The 16,288-nt window shown below is 34.1% G+C and overlaps 4 protein-coding genes across 6 annotated transcripts; 2 read left to right on the top strand and 2 right to left on the bottom strand.

Moving 5' to 3' along the window:
* The first annotated feature begins 184 nt into the window (after positions 1-184).
* Positions 185-1,695, top strand: LOC118278202 (aminomethyltransferase, mitochondrial). Its single transcript, XM_050700305.1, has one exon. The coding sequence runs from the start codon at positions 439-441 to the stop codon at positions 1,675-1,677; it is 1,239 nt and encodes a 412-aa protein (XP_050556262.1). The 5' UTR covers positions 185-438; the 3' UTR covers positions 1,678-1,695.
* Positions 1,681-9,649, bottom strand: LOC118278200 (myosin-11). The gene is made up of 19 exons (XM_035597310.2): positions 9,316-9,649; positions 9,084-9,192; positions 8,613-8,828; positions 8,308-8,381; positions 7,857-8,001; positions 7,438-7,595; positions 7,258-7,307; positions 7,108-7,174; positions 6,779-6,997; positions 6,429-6,564; positions 6,249-6,354; positions 5,905-6,127; positions 5,304-5,483; positions 4,719-4,983; positions 4,362-4,472; positions 3,899-4,113; positions 3,068-3,643; positions 2,630-2,803; positions 1,681-2,396 (listed from the first exon to the last, which is right to left on the bottom strand). The coding sequence occupies exons 1-19, from the start codon at positions 9,433-9,435 to the stop codon at positions 2,313-2,315; spliced, it is 3,228 nt and encodes a 1,075-aa protein (XP_035453203.2). The 5' UTR covers positions 9,436-9,649; the 3' UTR covers positions 1,681-2,312.
* Positions 9,650-10,251: 602 nt separating this feature from the next.
* Positions 10,252-14,014, top strand: LOC118277999 (pseudouridine-5'-phosphatase-like). 3 transcript variants are annotated; one of them, XM_035597051.2, is made up of 4 exons: positions 10,252-10,595; positions 10,874-11,092; positions 11,171-11,406; positions 11,532-12,444. In XM_035597051.2, the coding sequence occupies exons 1-4, from the start codon at positions 10,541-10,543 to the stop codon at positions 11,709-11,711; spliced, it is 690 nt and encodes a 229-aa protein (XP_035452944.2). In that variant the 5' UTR covers positions 10,252-10,540; the 3' UTR covers positions 11,712-12,444. The 3 variants fall into 3 exon arrangements, with proteins under 3 accessions (XP_035452944.2, XP_050556310.1, XP_035452946.2); XM_050700353.1 differs by lacking the exons at positions 10,874-11,092; positions 11,171-11,406; positions 11,532-12,444 and adding exons at positions 12,557-12,775; positions 13,112-13,344; positions 13,629-14,014 and having other exon boundaries at positions 10,258-10,595; XM_035597053.2 differs by lacking the exons at positions 10,252-10,595; positions 10,874-11,092; positions 11,171-11,406 and adding exons at positions 12,557-12,775; positions 13,112-13,344; positions 13,629-14,014 and having other exon boundaries at positions 12,289-12,483.
* Positions 14,003-15,762, bottom strand: LOC118277998 (pseudouridine-5'-phosphatase). Its single transcript, XM_035597050.2, has 4 exons — positions 15,446-15,762; positions 15,110-15,328; positions 14,577-14,809; positions 14,003-14,475 (listed from the first exon to the last, which is right to left on the bottom strand). Exons 1-4 carry the CDS (start codon positions 15,522-15,524, stop codon positions 14,296-14,298), a joined length of 711 nt encoding a protein of 236 aa, XP_035452943.2. The 5' UTR covers positions 15,525-15,762; the 3' UTR covers positions 14,003-14,295.
* Positions 15,763-16,288: the final 526 nt, after the last annotated feature.

Genomic DNA, 16,288 nt, shown 5'->3' with positions numbered 1-16,288 from the left:
TTATCAGCGTAATACATCCCTCTTGGAAGTAACTCGTAATCATCATTCTTTTATTTTCTCAAGAAAATTCTTGATAACAATATGATATTATGTAGAAAAAAAATGATTATTCCGTGGAATAAGTGCTGAATAGTTATGTTGAATTTGTAGAACTATATTGTAAGTTGTAATAGAATAAACAATGTCAACAAGTTTCTTAATCAAATAAGTAGGTATTTAAGTACGTACCTAATGGAGTAAGATCTAATTATCATTAGCTCACTATTTGTTTTCGATAGCGTAAAATGTTTCCAATAAATACTCCCACCACTAACGAAGTAGCGTTAATACTTATCAGGAGTTACCGATTGACCGCTGACCTTTTCTCATAACGACTACAGATATTGTTTGGCCGTCCGATGTTGTAATCATATTATTGTAAGAGTTTGGACAGTGAAAATGTGTTCGATAGCACGTAGCCGAGTTCTGCTTGCTCCAAAAGTAATTGCTCCCAAGCAAATAATTCCTGGTGCAGTTTCCTCACGGTGGTTTAGTGATGAACCTAAAGCGACGAAGACGCCATTATTTAATTTGCACACGAAATATGGAGGAAGAGTGGTTGACTTCGCCGGATTCCTCCTACCAGTGCAATATTCGGATCTAAGTTTGTCCGAGTCCCATTTGTTCACAAGAAAAAGTGCCTCAATCTTCGATGTGTCTCACATGCTTCAGACCAACGTTCGTGGCAAGGATTGCTTATCTTGGTTCGAGTCTATTTGTCCAGTTGATCTAAAGGGTATGAAAGATGGCTCCAGTTCCCTCACCGTGTTTCTGAATGACAAAGGTGGAATAATAGACGACTTGATTGTTACAAAAGTAAATGCAGAGACTTTGTACGTCGTCTCCAACGCTGGGCGAATGAAGGAAGACAAGGCACATATGAGTGAAACATCGGAGATATTCAGGAAGAAAGGTAACGACGTCAATGTGGAATTCTGGGAGACCAGTGAGAGAGCTTTGATTGCGTTGCAAGGTCCGAAAGCAGCGACATTGCTGCAAAACCTCACTGATATTAAGCTGGATGACTTAACATTTATGACATCTAGATTGGGCAAAGTAGCCGGAGTTGAGTGTCGTGTAACTCGATGTGGGTACACAGGGGAAGACGGTGTGGAAATATCAATACCCGCTGCCAGTGCAGAACACGTCACGGAAGCATTGTTACAATCCAGTGACGTAAAGCTCGCGGGCCTCGGAGCGAGGGACTCGTTGCGTCTTGAAGCGGGACTATGCCTTTACGGCAACGACATCGATGAAAGTGTTACACCCGTCGAAGCAAACCTAACATGGCTTATCGCCAAACGTAGACGCACTGATGACAACTTCCCAGGATCCTCAATAATACTGCGTCAGATCAAAGAAGGTGTATCTAAAAGACGTGTGGGGATCAAGATGGAAACTGGTCCGCCAGCAAGGAAAAGCGCGGTGTTGAAAGATGCTAAAACTTCAGAAACCGTTGGCACGGTAACTAGCGGGTGTCCTGCCCCATCACTTGGAGTTAACGTCGCAATGGGCTACGTCAGCGAGTCCCTGAAGAAGGCGGGCACAGAGCTCTTAGTGAATATTAGAGGGAAAGACATTCCATGCGTCGTCGCCAAAATGCCTTTTGTTCCTTCAAAGTACTACATAAAAAAATAAAAATTTAATTTTATGAAATGATACTTTTATTTACAAAACTTTTTACATAACAGATATAATTGCTCCATTCAATACAATAAAATATAATTCCGTCATTATTCTTAACGAAAACAATTCAAATTGCTATTAATATTTAACACAATAATAATTGAAAAGTAACATTACATTTAATATAACAAGTCTTTCTTTTAAAAAGGCCATAGACACAAACAGGTACACTTAGTACTTACCTGCGTGTTCACATGATCATACAAGTTGGACATGTCTCGAGGAATGTGAGATATTTTTGCACTTTACTGTGTAATACTGTTCTCATTTCATTACTCTACAATGTACTTAACTATCACAGGAACAATTCACTAAATGGTTAATGGAATGATCTGGTATCTAAATTTAATTCAAAATGATAATTATTCTATGTGGGGCTTGAGCGATTGTCATAGTTTTTATACAGTCTTAACGTTATATCAGTTCTCCCTGAGAAATATGCCTTGCATTATCCTTATTAAAACTTTTTATAATACTTTAATGTTTGTATAACTACATTAAGTACAAACGCTGGGGCCGTTGCATGTTTAACATTGAAACAGTCGTTTGGTTGTGACCGTGACTCGCAGCCGGCTGCCAGTCCGCCGTCACTTGAAGTCCGGTCCGTCCATAAAGTTGGACTGCGTCAGACGCGTGAAATCATCGTTGAGCTTGTTTATTCTATCAGTATACTGAAATTATATAACAGAATTTTAGCAATGTATCGTGGTAGATATTATTGTTTAAACTTTTGTTATTTGCAGATACTAGAGATGTAGTGATGATAAATACGTGCTAAAAATATGTATAATGTAAATGAACTTTATCATGTATTTAATTCAATAGATATTTTATCACAACTCTAGTATTACAAAAGTCACAGTACTCTTCCCAAATGAAATCGAGTATAATGCTTTGTACTTACATCGGTTTGTTGCGAGTGCTGCGCCTGCGCTTGTTTCCCCTTCCTCTCTTCCTGCAGCCTGCAGTTGATGTGGTAGTTCAACTGACTCTGCAGCTTTATGAATATCTTCCTGTACTCGTCTTGTATTCTATTCATTTCATTGTTCACGTGAGCATCCTTTTTCGTTACATAATCCTGTAATAATTCATATTTTTTTATATGAAATATTCACAACTTGCCACCCGCCCCAGCTTCGCATGGGTGCAATGGTGATATTATGCACGTATTATACAGAAACCTTCCTCTTGAATCATTCTATTAAAAAGAACCGCAACAAAATGAAGTAGTTTTAAAGATTTAAGCATACAAAGGGAAATAGGACAGAAAAAGTGACTTTGTTTTATACTATGTAGTGATTATAAAAAAATATACCTATTATTGAAAATTTGCATAACTTACCTTATAAGTAAAAATGGTTTTCTTAGCATTCTTGTACTTGTCTTGTATAACTTTATGTTCGGCTTGCAACTTCTCATATTTCTGATCTAATTGAGCTAGTTTTGATTGTAACTCTGCTATTTTTGACTTCATCGCCATGCATTCCTTAGTGGTTGAACTGCTTCTTTGTTTAAAATCTTCTCTTTCGTGTTTTAGGACATCTTCTAAGGAACCAAGTCGTGACGCTCTTTCTTTGTATCTCTCCGCTTTCTGTTTCCAATCCATGATAGTGTCTTTAGCTTTCTGACATTCATTTTGTAGTTCATTATGTTCTTTAATGAGTTCTGAAATCTCGTTTTCTTTAGATTCCAGTATCTGAGTGACTTTAGCTCTCTCTGCGAGTATAAACTCCTTTAACGCCTCAACCTCCTTAGCTTTCCTTTCAAGCAGTTCTTTTATTTTGCTAACTGTCTCAATGTGCTCGTTCTCAATCTCTTTAATTCGTCTCGCGCAGTTCATTTCTACTGTTTTCATTTCGAGTGTAAACTTTTCTGCTATTTGGTCTCTTATTGCTTTCTCTTTCATCATAAGGGCAGTCTGTGAATAGAAAATGTTCTATACAATATGGACTAAATATAATAATTATTCAGTTGTATTAAACTGACAAACCGAAATATGACTCATTATTTTTTGTGCATTTGATGCAGTGGCTTGGCGATTGCCGTCGGTTCCCACGCGGAACAATTTATTTGTGTGACGTGTATCAGAAGTCTATGCGACTAGTCACGACACAAGACAAAATCACAATACATCTATGACCGAAGCTTTTATACAAAAAGTAATCTTACATACCTTAGCAGCCATAGCATCATCACAGTCTTGCACCAGTTGTTCAATGCTAGAATGTTCCGAGGCCTGCGAGTGTGGACTAGAGGGCCGCTCCTCCGTGTTAGTGCCGATACTGCGCTGTTCCCGCAGCTTGTTGAACCGATCTATTATGTACTGCTGGAAGAACTCTGCCTTGCCTTTTAGTTCTTTCATTAAAGTTTCGTTGCTTTCTTGAGATGCTATAAGAATACAATAACAATTAAATTCAACTTGTGTTGTATTATAGTTGGTCAAATCGAATCAGGTTTGAGGTTAAAATAGGGCAGTAATTAGTGATACAGATAGAATTATATTAATAAGAGTGTCCAGTTAATACTTGTAACGAAACACTGTTTTTATATTGTAGTTGGAAAGTGAGCATTTATCACGCAATGTTTAGCTGGCAGCTTAGGTGTCAAATTGAATAGAATATTCAGAAGGTACTTACCCAACCGTATAGTACATTTGCTGAGCTGATCATCTAGATACTTGATATGTTTCACATGCTTTTCACACTGCGCACACGGCTCCCTCTCTTTTCGCATGGCTGACTTTTCATCTGTAGAACAATGTTTTTATATTTAAGTATTAGGCACACAAAATAATGCTGAAGTTTTAAAAATATGTTCCTTCAATATACATTAACATGTTTTGGCAAATGAAAGGTTAAAAATCGTAAAAGCTAATGACTATTCTTGCTTCATTAAGGAATCAAGTACAAGATGGTAGCTGTCTATTATCCAGATGTTATTATGCTGTATTTATCAATAATATCAAACATATACCAAAATCCCGCAATACCAACCTTGTAAGTACTTATCGAGTTTCTCAGTAAACTCTCTCTGTTTATCAGTAAACTCCCTCTGCAACTCCGATATTCTCTTATTAGCTCTATCCAACTCTTCTTTACAATTGCTCAGTTCTGCCATCAACTTCTCTATGTGCTGCTTTTGTTTCTCCATTCTCTCTACATAGTCCTTCTCTTGTGATTTATAAAGTTCCTTCTCTTTCTGTATTTTTGATTGCAAGTCTTTTAGCTCCCTTGATACCGTGTCCCGAGAGCTACATGCCTGAAATACAATATTTTTATCATTTCAAAATGCCATTACCACAAATGGATCTACATCGAGAGACGACACAGTCAAGTTTCCTGTCTGATAAAAATCTAAGATTTTTAAGTTTGTTGCAAATCAAGATAAGGTTCAAAATCCCCTATCAAGTCCACTGATGCTACATTGAATCCAAATGAATACGTTTTTTTTAGTCCATTTTATATGGTCTAAAAAAAAATATTCAGTGTACAAAAGCAACTGTAACTGTGTCTGAATGACATAGATATAAATGTAGAAATACTATTTTTTTTTTGCCAATAAGAAGAGAGTACACCCACCTGTAGATATAAAGTTTTCAACTCCCCATTCTCCTTGAGCGTGTCTTTGAGCTGTCCGCTGTAACGTTCTAGTTCGCGCAACAAATCCGCATTCGCTTCTTGCACGATAGACGCGCGGCTGCCTTTCTCCGACTTGAGCTTCTCATAGTCTAACTCTAGTTGAGTGTGCTTGAGATCCAACTAGAAATAAAAAGACATAAAATAAATACTTTACATGCAATAATACTCTATTATATGATATTAAAACATGCCCTTTACATTTCTGAAGAAATAGGTCTATCTCTGTGCGTTTATTAGGCTAATGTGAACTCCTTCTCTTTGAATTGAAAAAAAAAAAAGCAAAAAAGGCATTTATAACAATCATAAACCAAGTCTATATAACTAAAGTAGACTATCGGCGCGTTCCAATAAACTACCGATCGGTAAATTTGCTTACGAGCCGTAGAATTTTGACATAAGCTCCATACAAAATGTGTCAAAATTCTACGGCTCGTAGGCACATCTACCGATCCGTAGTTTATTGGAATGCGCCGTATAACGAGTAAACTTTTAAAAAGTAAATAAAATAAAAAATATGGATAACATTACATTCATTACATACATTTTTCAATTCGCTCCTGACTTCTTCTAGTTCAGCTTGTAGACTCTCATTCTGCTGTTTATAGTTCTCCAATAGTTCACTATCAGAGTTACTGCCCAATAACTCGAGTTTGTTCTGCAACACTGCCATTCGAGAGTTGAGCTGCATCTCTAGACCCTTCTGCTCCTCAAATTTAGCCCGAAGATCCAATTCCTGCTTGCGATGCTGTTCTATCTTCTTATCCCTGAAATACATTACAGTCAATATTAAGTTTTTCATACAAAAAAGTTATATAAAGGCTTATACATATAACTTTACTGTACATTTACCAAGTTTGAGGTACCTTAACTTTGGATCCATCTTACCTTTTACTAATTTCTTCTTGTAACGTCGATAATTTCTGCATTTGTATTTTATATCTGCTCAAAACTTCTTTAAGAGTTGACAATTTTCCTGGAGAAGGTGGTTCACCTGAAATTTAATAGAAATTAATTAAAAACTGCTAATATATTACTCAAATATTCTTGGTAATGTATGAAACTTACCAAGATAAGTGTTTTCAGGTAAAGACTCCATTAAAATCTGGTGTAGTGTGGTCCTCCAGTGTTCATATTCCTTCTGTGTTCCGGCTAATTTGTTCCTGTATAGAACTAACTCATGTGCAGTTAGCTCTAGTTTAGACTGTAACAAGATTACTTTGTTAAAAATTGTCATAATAGATGAATATAGTACTGTTATTTTAAGTTTATATGGGTTTATATGGTGTTGAATAAATTTAAATCTTAATTTCTAATGAGCGAAACCTTCTGAATCTATCACAAAATATGCTGAAGCTAGAAGTCTGTATTTCCTTACATTTTTTTCTGATAGAGATAGCAAATAACGGAAAACTTACTCCCATCTCCTTCACTTGTTCCCTAGCTGCATTCCTTTCAGTAGTTAATTGAGATACTTTCTCTTTGAGCTTTGTGGTTTCTCCGTTCACAAGCCTACTCTGTGCAGCCTCCAGTTCACTGGCTAATCTGTTTATAGTGGCGCCTTTCTCTATCAAAATGTCTTCTTTTTCTCTGTCTTTCTCCATACACCGTCGTTCTAGTGTCTTTATTTCGTTGTCCTGTGAATTTTGAAGATTTTTCTTTATTAATAACTTACCTTTACATAAAACTACAATGTAATGAAATGTAACTCTAATTAATTTGCGAAATGTAGATAATTTATGCTTACTTTTTCGTCTAGTCTATTCTTAGCTTTAGTCAAATCGTTTTGTAGTCTTTCCATTTCATCTCGATGTCTGAAAAATATAATTTGGATTAGTGAAATTAAACATTTAAACCATTGTAACACATTAAAAATATACTATACTATTATACATACCTATCTTGTTGTTCCCTGAATAAAGCATCAGTATCATGTGTGTGGGCGACCTGTAAACATTGCAAAATTTGTCTCAATATTTTTCTTCATACCATTGACGGAAAAACAATCTTGTAGCCGCTGATGATATTTGCCATACAAAAAGAACTCTTTGTTCCCTAACTTCTTTCCAATAAATACCTGTAGAGTATGAAGTCTTTGCTGTACATCCTGTAGGCTGATATTAGCTGAGCGTAGTTCCAGTTTGAGTTGCTCCTTCTCCTGGTCACTCTCCACCAGCTTCTCAGTCAGGGCCGTTACTTGTTGCTCCAGCTCAATCAATTTGTGCTTACTTGATGCTGTAAATACGATGAACATACAATAACATTTATTTTATGCATTTCTTTTGACACTATTCTTATCAAGGGAAACATCAAGATCTTCTTTTTAAAGCTATTGCTGCTTAAAAGTAATTGTTATTGAAACAGCCACTTGAGTTTGATGGTTAATGTTGAAAATGCCATAGAGGGAGAGGACGACAAATATGTGGGCCATGCTAGTATAGGATAGTAAGAGGTCTTAAAATTAGTATTATACTAAAAGAAAGTTTAGTATAATACCAAGCAAATGATGAGCTTCTTGAAGTGACAGTTCAGCCTTGTCCCTGTCATTGATAGCAGCGGCGAGGCGAGCTCGTAAGCTGTCTATCTCGGTATCCAGCTTCTGCAACTGCCCAGCTAACTGCTGACATTCTTTTACTCGGATCTGTTCAAACATAAGTCACATTAATAGAGGAAAAGGTATACAATTTCAATAGAGAATAGTGCATCATAGATGGAGATTATTATTGAGAATTTCCAGAACTACTGCTACATTTATTAAGGAAGATGAAAAAACTATGCTGTGATTAACAGGGGCCGAGCACAGCAGGTGAAACCATGCGAAAGTAGCTAGTAAAAATATTATTAAAACATGGTGTTACAAGAAAGAAACACAATGTATTTTCTACTGTGTATCATATACCCATTGTGGTTTAAATGTTGTGATAAGTGAATATTAAGTTGTACTTACATCATACATAACTTTAAGTTGTTCATTGTTCATGTATTCCTGCCTGTCGCAGTTGTTTATACCATTCATGTGACCTGAAACAATATGAGCTTTGTTTAAAAATCTATTACATAATATAGTTTTGGTGTATGTTCTTGTATTTAGGATTTTTAGTTAGAGCAACACAAAAAAGTAGGACAGAATATTAATAAAAGATATTTTTGTAGTTTTTACCATTACAAGGACATAACTTTACTAACAAAATACATATGATAATTTTTCTTATAGGTATAGGTAGTACAATTTATTAGAAAAAACGACCATACCTCTAAACTCTTGTTGGAAATAATGATTTTGTCCATCACCAGCTCCATAAGGACTAAACTGTGCTTTCAAAGCTTCCTCCTGATGCCTCATGTGACCGACATGGTTCTTGGGAGTCTCACAGTACAACTTGGGTGACTCTGAACCATGTTGATTCTCTTTTAAGTGGTTCAGAGACTCCACATAGGTTGGTGGCAATCCTGTCCTTGTTTGTTGGACTGAAATAGAAAAAAAAAGTTGTTTAGTTGTGTATCATGGCTAAGAAAATGTAATTGTAAATAATGAAACACACTGTGTACAACAATAAACTAATGTAAGATGTTAAAAAACTATATTCAAATTGCAAACAGTCCGTTACACAAAACAAGCTGAAGTTATTTACTTCAAACATTTATTTACTAGTCAGTTACAACTTTTATGTTAGTGATGCAGATATTAAACATTTGATATAACTGAATATACTGTGTACAAACCTCCATTGCTTTGAGCATGATCCAATGTATAGTTGCCACTACTGTTGACTGAGCTAGCTTCATCATCATCCAACAGATCGTCGAAGGCATTAGCCAACTTATGTTTCAGCTAAAAAGAGAAGAACAAAATGACAATGTTGTTAACACAATCACAATGCAACAACAATAACTGTGTACAGTGATACCGTTTTTGACAGATCAATCAAGTTTACACTGTTTACAACCAACCGACCTCTTCATTCCTTCGTTTCTGGTCTTCCAGTTCCTCCTGTTCCTCAAGTCTGTCTTGAGCACTATTGTTTATGTGGATACTCGCGGCACCTTGAAACAAACTCATTCCGGGGCCATCCATATCGCTTGTTTAGCCTCTCAAAAGACGAGGCAGTATACAATTATCACTTAATAAACTTCCACAGTTGAGCACTTAACAACAATCAATCATAATATTACACTTCATTCAAGCGTGTGGGAAAAGTATTGAAATTATTTTTTACAAATTAATAACCAAAACAAGTTTTTGAAAATCGTTCACCAATGTTACCAGTACCACGCTATGTTTTGTTTTATTTTTATTGCGGCGCGTAGATTAAAAATCTGTTCTAAATTCCAGAGTTCAGTTTAGTCCAGGCTAAGAATACGGATTCCAAATAAGATTACTTCAATATTCTATAAAGCATACGATTTAATCTATGTATCAGAATAAACCAATAATGAACATAAAATAAAAAGGTTTTCTGGAATTGTAAATTGCAAAGAGTATAACAAGTATAGGAGAAGTAAGTTGGTAAGGATTTTTGTCAACGGTCAGTCCGTCTCCACTCCTTGATAATATTTTTCTTCTGTTTTTGTTAGGTACCACTTTAATACTTTATTTACTTATCGGAAATTGCAAGGCAAGAACAACTCTGCAAGTTATAACAGGTTACAAGCTTCTTATTCTTATAATAAAAATAATCGATAAGAAAAAATATAAACAATTTTAGTTACGCACGAATTAAGACAGTATTTAACCATTAATTAAACATTTTTGGTTAATAAGATTTTGTTTTTATCAGCCTGATACATTATTTTTCGAATCTTTTATACTTTCTACAAAAACTAAGCTGCGTAAAATGGACAACATCGAGTGACAGTCTGTCTGACATATTGACATATCGGAACTTTGCTGACATTGACAAAAGTGTCCTATCAAAAACGTAATTTGTGCATGAACATGACATTGATTGCATATTATTTTGTAATTGAAATCTTATTCGTATAAAGTCCGTTTGTTGTACTTTTATCTATTATGAATTAGAGTTTCTATTTAAAATTATTTATTCAATAATCCACATTGCTGAAAGCTAATGTGCATAGAAGTTTATCTATAGAAAAAGGCGGTTTATTTAACTAAACTTTTTTAGGTTTTGAAAATATAAATATTTTGTTAAAGTAATTTAATAATTACTATTGTTAAAATGGCGTTTAATCCGGTGACACACGTTCTTTTCGATATGGACGGTTTGATATTGAGTAAGTTTTTGAAACGAATATTTTTAATTGTATATTTACTAACACAGTAACTAATATAAAACTTGAAGATAAAGTACACCTGCTTCCTGCTTGTTATTTGAGTTTTCCACTATTTTGCATTTATTTTTTCTAGCTAGAACCAAGTTTTTGGTTTTTTGGTTTTTGTTGAAGTTTTATATCTGTTGAGATAACTCAAATATAACTGCAACATAAAGCTTGATATCATGTATGAGGTAGACAAATACATCATGTTATAAATTCACCATCTTTATTTATAGATACAGAAGAGTTGTACACAGAAGCATTCCAAAACATAGTTTCCCGTTATGGGAAAAATTACACTTTTGAGTTGAAACTTAAATTAATGGGATTACAGTCTCTTGAAACAGCTAAGAAGGTAGTATCTGAACTTGAGTTACCAATGAGCATTGAAGAATTTATGGAAGAAAGTAACAAACAATTTAAATTGTTATTTCCTGATGCTCAATTGATGCCAGGTAAAATGATGAATGAAGTTAGTAAAATATTACTTTAACTTGTATTAAACATGTCCGCTTAAGACTGTCTCTTTGTAGGTGCTAAGCGGCTGATAGAACATTTTCACCAAAACAATATTCCTATGGGACTCGCAACAAGTTCAAGCAAAGAAAGTTATGATTTGAAAGTCACCAAGCATCACTTAGAGTTGTTTGATCTATTTCCTTATAAGACATTTGGGTCTTCTGATCCTGAAGTAAAGAATGGGAAGCCACATCCAGATATATTTTTGGTATCCGCTAAGAAATTCCCTGGTAACCCAAAGCCGGAACAGGTAAAACTTTATTTTCAAATTATTTTGATAACTAGTTTTTCAATTAGAACTAGAGAGTTTTTTTTTTATAGAAGGTATAATTTAAACTTCTCAATTAAAAATTGTATTCCTTCAATTTTTTTTAGTGTCTTGTATTTGAGGATGCTGTAAATGGAGTAAAGGCAGCCAAAGCTGCTGGCATGCAGGTTGTAATGGTACCGGATCCCAGAGTACCCAAGGAGTTAACAAATGATGCAACTCTAGTGATCAACAGCTTACTAGACTTTAAACCTGAACTGTTTGGTTTACCACCATTCAAATTTTAGGAATACCATAGTCAAATATTTCCTTTTTTATTATTACATTTTTTTTGAGTTGTTTGTCTACCTCTTATATGACATTTTTTTTAGAAGTTTAGTGCATTTTATATTGTGATTAATTTTATTTTTGTTGTTGTATATTAATATTTATTTACCTATACTAAACATACATACATACACATTGTGATTTAACCATGTAATGTAAATGATGTGTATTATATAATAGTAATAGCATAATTAATTCTATTTCCACTGAGTACCTAAATGGCTTGCACATTTTTATCATAAATGAAACTTAATTGAACATCATAGTTAAATGAAATATTCAATTAAATTTACAAATTCATCATGCAATATTTACGTGCTTGTGGAAATAAATTATAAAAAGTACAAATTCAAGTCAATATTTTTACCAATTCTACAAGGTTAAGGATACAGAGTATCTAAAAATATATGAGATGCACTGTTTGCCTATTGCATCTTTAAAATAAATAATAAGTGGCATAATATCGTAAAGTGTACAAAACCATTGCTGTGATTTAATTACCTACGTATTAGTTATGTAAAGGCTTGGACAGACATTTAAGATAAGATATAAATTAACATAACAACATCTCAGTCATATGGCATAACTGTAGAAGCCATACATGAAGTACAGATTGTGAAATACAACAGGGTCTTACATTACATATTCACTGCAGCAATTTTATTAAAAAATAAATAAAAATGTTTAAACCTGTGACACATGTTTTGTTTGATATGGATGGCTTGTTATTAAGTAAGTTTGAATCTATCATTAAAACATTATTATTACTTTCACATCTATTTAAATAGAAAATTATATTTTTCAGATACAGAGGAGCTGTATACAATAGGATTCCAACAAGTAGCGTCTCGGTTCGGAAAAGAATTTACATTTGAATTGAAATGTAAGATTATGGGCCAGCAAAGTAAAGAGTTCGCCGGTATTATTATCGAAGACCTTGGCCTACCACTTACAGTCGATGAGTTCTTAACAGAAACTCGAGTGATTTTCGATAAATTATTTCCGCAATGCAAGATTATGCCTGGTAAGAATTTGTTATCTCTATGACTGTAGGACTTTATCGTGAAGTAAATAATTTCTTGTTAATTCAATAAACCGCAAATAAGCCGATAGTCTACGACATATTGTAGTTTAAAAGGGTTCCATACAACAATAGTGATTATTATTTTTTTATATTCAATTGTATTGGTAAAGGATAAAGGGCCATGGAGCCCTTGGTTTGTGAGTCCCGAGTCGGGCCTATAAATTAAGTTGCGAGATTTCATTATTTTTGTAATTAGCTCAGTTCCAGAATACCTATGAATGTAAAGAAGTAGAACAAATTACCTACTTACCTATAAAAGATAATTATAATTTCCAGGAGTTGAAAGACTAGTCCGTCACCTCCACGACCACAATGTACCTATTGGATTAGCGACAAGCAGCAGTAAGGAGTCGTACGATTTGAAGGCTGCCAATCATCAAGAGTTATTCGACCTGTTTCCTTACAAAACATGGGGAACATCTGATCCTGACGTGAAAAAGGGCAAACCATCTCCTGACATCTTCTTTGTAGCAGCTAACAAATTCCCGGACAAACCAGCCCCTGAGAAGGTACCTAGTTTGCGACCATGCTATTGATTGTAGCATAATGTTTTATAGCATAGGTATAGCTTTATAAATAGATTAACAAGCACTAAAAGAATTCCGGAGATTATCACGTTAAAACAAACTGTAGGTTTATAGATAAGAAGATATACTAAAGCGATAATAAAATTTTATTTGGATTAAAATAATGTAGAAAAAAGAAGTTGTGAGTTTTCAACATGAAAAACATTTTCCCCAAAAGTACTTATCGTGTATTTACTTTTAATATCAGTATTTTATTTGCATTTCAGTGTTTAGTGTTCGAAGACGCTCTAAATGGAGTGAAGGCGGCGCGTGCGGCAGGTATGCAAGTCGTCATGGTACCCGACCCGCGTCTGGATCGTTCGCTCGCTTCGGAAGCCACGCTAGTGTTGGACTCCATTGCAGATTTTAAACCAGAACTATTTGGTTTACCGCCATATAAAAATTAATAGATTACTACATAGCCAAATTACGCTAATATTTTCTTAACGTAATTAATTAGTTACTAGTAAGCAAAAATGTGTGAACTATTTACGTACTTATTTACTTGTGATTATTTAAAATAGACCCAAAGGGGAATGTTCTAAACATGGATATTTATTATTGTAAAGTATAAGTTAATTCTTGAAATAAAACTACATAATGGTGCTGTGCAGTTTTGTTTTTTATTTCAAATATGACTAGATATATATTATCGAGGTCAATGTTTAACATATTCAGGTACTGTGAGAGGTGTAATACTGTCTGTATTTTATACTATACACATTGAGAAACATTAAATGTTTATCAATTAACATGTGACACCAAGAAAATATTTAGTTCTACTTAAGTAGTTGGTAACTAAAATAATAAGTACTGATCATAAATAATATGTTGATTGACAAATTGACAATATTTACATACAAGCACCAACAAGTACTTATAACACAAATTATCCTAATTATCGTAAGCTGGAAGACCAAATAACTCAGGTTTGAAGTCCTCCAAAGACTTCAGAACCAATGTAGCAGTCTGCAGTTGATCAGCCTCAATGCGGGGGTCCGGCACAGCTACCACTTGCATGTTGGCAGCATTTGCAGCTTTTATACCATTGACGGCATCTTCAAAAACAAGGCACTGGAAATGATAATTTTATTCTTAGTTTTGTAACAAACCAACTGATTGTTATATTAATAAAGAATATGACCCTAAACCTATGGTTTTATATACCAACTTACATCTTCTGGTTTTGGCTTATCGGGAAACCGAGATGCACAGACAAGGAATATGGCAGGGTCTGGCTTGCCCTTAGTGACCTCTGGGTCAGTGGATCCCATGGTGAGGTGGTGGAACAGACTCAAGAACTCCTGGTGGTTCTGCATCTTCATATCCACACTGTCCTTGCTGGAGCTAGTGGCCAGAGCTATCGGAACTCCTTTCCGATGCAGGTGTTCTACTAGCTTTTGAGCTCCTGTAATATAATATTGAGTTTGGTGTAATACTTGTAATGAAATAAAATACTTCTGTTTACAAGGGTAATAAACAATAGAGTAAAATGTAAGAAGCAAAAAAATTTTATTTCTTTAAACCATAAAAAATATTTAATTTTTAAGGAGGTGTTTATTGATTAGCCTACATGTGGAATATTTGTAAATTTTACTCCAGATGTAAGTAAAATAAAAATATAAAATATAGAAGTAGTAATATTAAATTAATAAATTTCAAATTAGAACACACATCACATGCAGTTGATTTCCAAATTTAATTTTACCTGGCATAAGCTGCACTTTAGGGAACAGTACCTCATAATATTGGAAACTCTGCTTCATAAATTCCTCCTTGGTAATCGGTAGGTCCAATGTCTTAATTATTTTTTCAGCACATTCATGGCCTTGGAATCCCAAGAGGCTAGCTTTGATTTCCCAGGTAAACGTTTTTCCATACTTTGCACAAACATTCGTAAAGGCTTCAGTGTATAATATTTCCGAATCTGAAAACACATAAATAATTTCACAATTTTGTTGCACAATCGCTGCATCATACATACTGAATTTATTCTATCAGGCATCAATATTGTTATTGTCATGCAATATATTTAAAATCTTACCCAGTAGTAATCCGTCTAAATCGAACAATACATGAGTGACTTTTTTGAACTGCATTTTAAAAATACTTCTCAAAAACATATACTTATTATGTCCTAAGAATATTAGTCTTTTCCTTTTCCCTTATTTTATTTTATAGTCGCAGTTACGATAGCGATAGCCTTTGACCTGAACGTTTAGAGCATAAGACGATGACGGTGGTGTATTATGTAAGGTCTACCATCATATATGATATTATTTTGATGTGTCTTTTCCAGTTAATTTCCTGTTATAACAATGCAGATTGACAGTTTTGAAATTAAGCTAAAATTAGCCTTTGACGTTTTCATGCTTCAAACGTTTCATTATTCAAGTTCATTACCAGTGCAAAACTGTAATATTATTTTTCTATTATTGTTATTTTATTTCACGATCAATTTATATTTATAATAATGTATTTGATAATAATTTGATGTAAAACTTTTCCATCGACGAAAAACAATCGATATGTTTTGCGATTGCGTTGGATTCTGCGTAGACAGAACCGTACGTCTTTTAAAGGGGAGTTTTCAAGTGGTAAGAAAATATTAAGTTATCTGAAGAACTAGATAAATAAATTTAATTTTGATCAAAGCGAATATAAAACGTTGTTTATAAATTATTAATTATATAAAGTCAGGCTAATAGATTTTTTTTTCTATAACAACATTAAATTAAAGGTAACTTAGTGAAACGAGTCTTTAATAGCGGGAATATTCAAAACTGAATGCAAAACTGTGCATTTATTTTTTTATTTTGTTCTAGCTGCTCTGCGCGGTTTCACCCGCTGCTCGGCTCCTATTAATTGTCGCGTGATGTTTTTTATT

Source organism: Spodoptera frugiperda, chromosome 18, assembly GCF_023101765.2.
Source record: "Spodoptera frugiperda isolate SF20-4 chromosome 18, AGI-APGP_CSIRO_Sfru_2.0, whole genome shotgun sequence".
NCBI classification, from domain to species: domain Eukaryota; kingdom Metazoa; phylum Arthropoda; class Insecta; order Lepidoptera; family Noctuidae; genus Spodoptera; species Spodoptera frugiperda.
Note: the sequence above shows the minus strand (reverse complement) of the source record. Positions and strands in the feature narration are given on the sequence as shown.

Bases quoted from the DNA above. Each gene is read 5' to 3' on its own strand.
- LOC118277998 (XM_035597050.2), bottom strand. From the start codon at position 15,524: ATGTTTTTGAGAAGTATTTTTAAAATGCAGTTCAAAAAAGTCACTCAT. The intron at 15,329-15,445 runs GTAAGATTTTAA...ATGTGTTTTCAG, and splicing joins TTTAGACGGATTACTACTGG to ATTCGGAAATATTATACACT. The intron at 14,810-15,109 runs GTAAAATTAAAT...ATTATATTACAG, and splicing joins TAAAGTGCAGCTTATGCCAG to GAGCTCAAAAGCTAGTAGAA.
- LOC118278200 (XM_035597310.2), bottom strand. From the start codon at position 9,435: ATGGATGGCCCCGGAATGAGTTTGTTTCAAGGTGCCGCGAGTATCCAC. The intron at 7,596-7,856 runs GTATTATACTAA...TCGTATTTACAG, and splicing joins AGAAGCTCATCATTTGCTTG to CATCAAGTAAGCACAAATTG. The intron at 4,984-5,303 runs GTGGGTGTACTC...ATTGTATTTCAG, and splicing joins TGAAAACTTTATATCTACAG to GCATGTAGCTCTCGGGACAC.
- LOC118278202 (XM_050700305.1), top strand. From the start codon at position 439: ATGTGTTCGATAGCACGTAGCCGAGTTCTGCTTGCTCCAAAAGTAATT.
- LOC118277999 (XM_035597051.2), top strand. From the start codon at position 10,541: ATGGCGTTTAATCCGGTGACACACGTTCTTTTCGATATGGACGGTTTG. The intron at 10,596-10,873 runs GTAAGTTTTTGA...CTTTATTTATAG, and splicing joins TATGGACGGTTTGATATTGA to ATACAGAAGAGTTGTACACA. The intron at 11,407-11,531 runs GTAAAACTTTAT...AATTTTTTTTAG, and splicing joins GTAACCCAAAGCCGGAACAG to TGTCTTGTATTTGAGGATGC.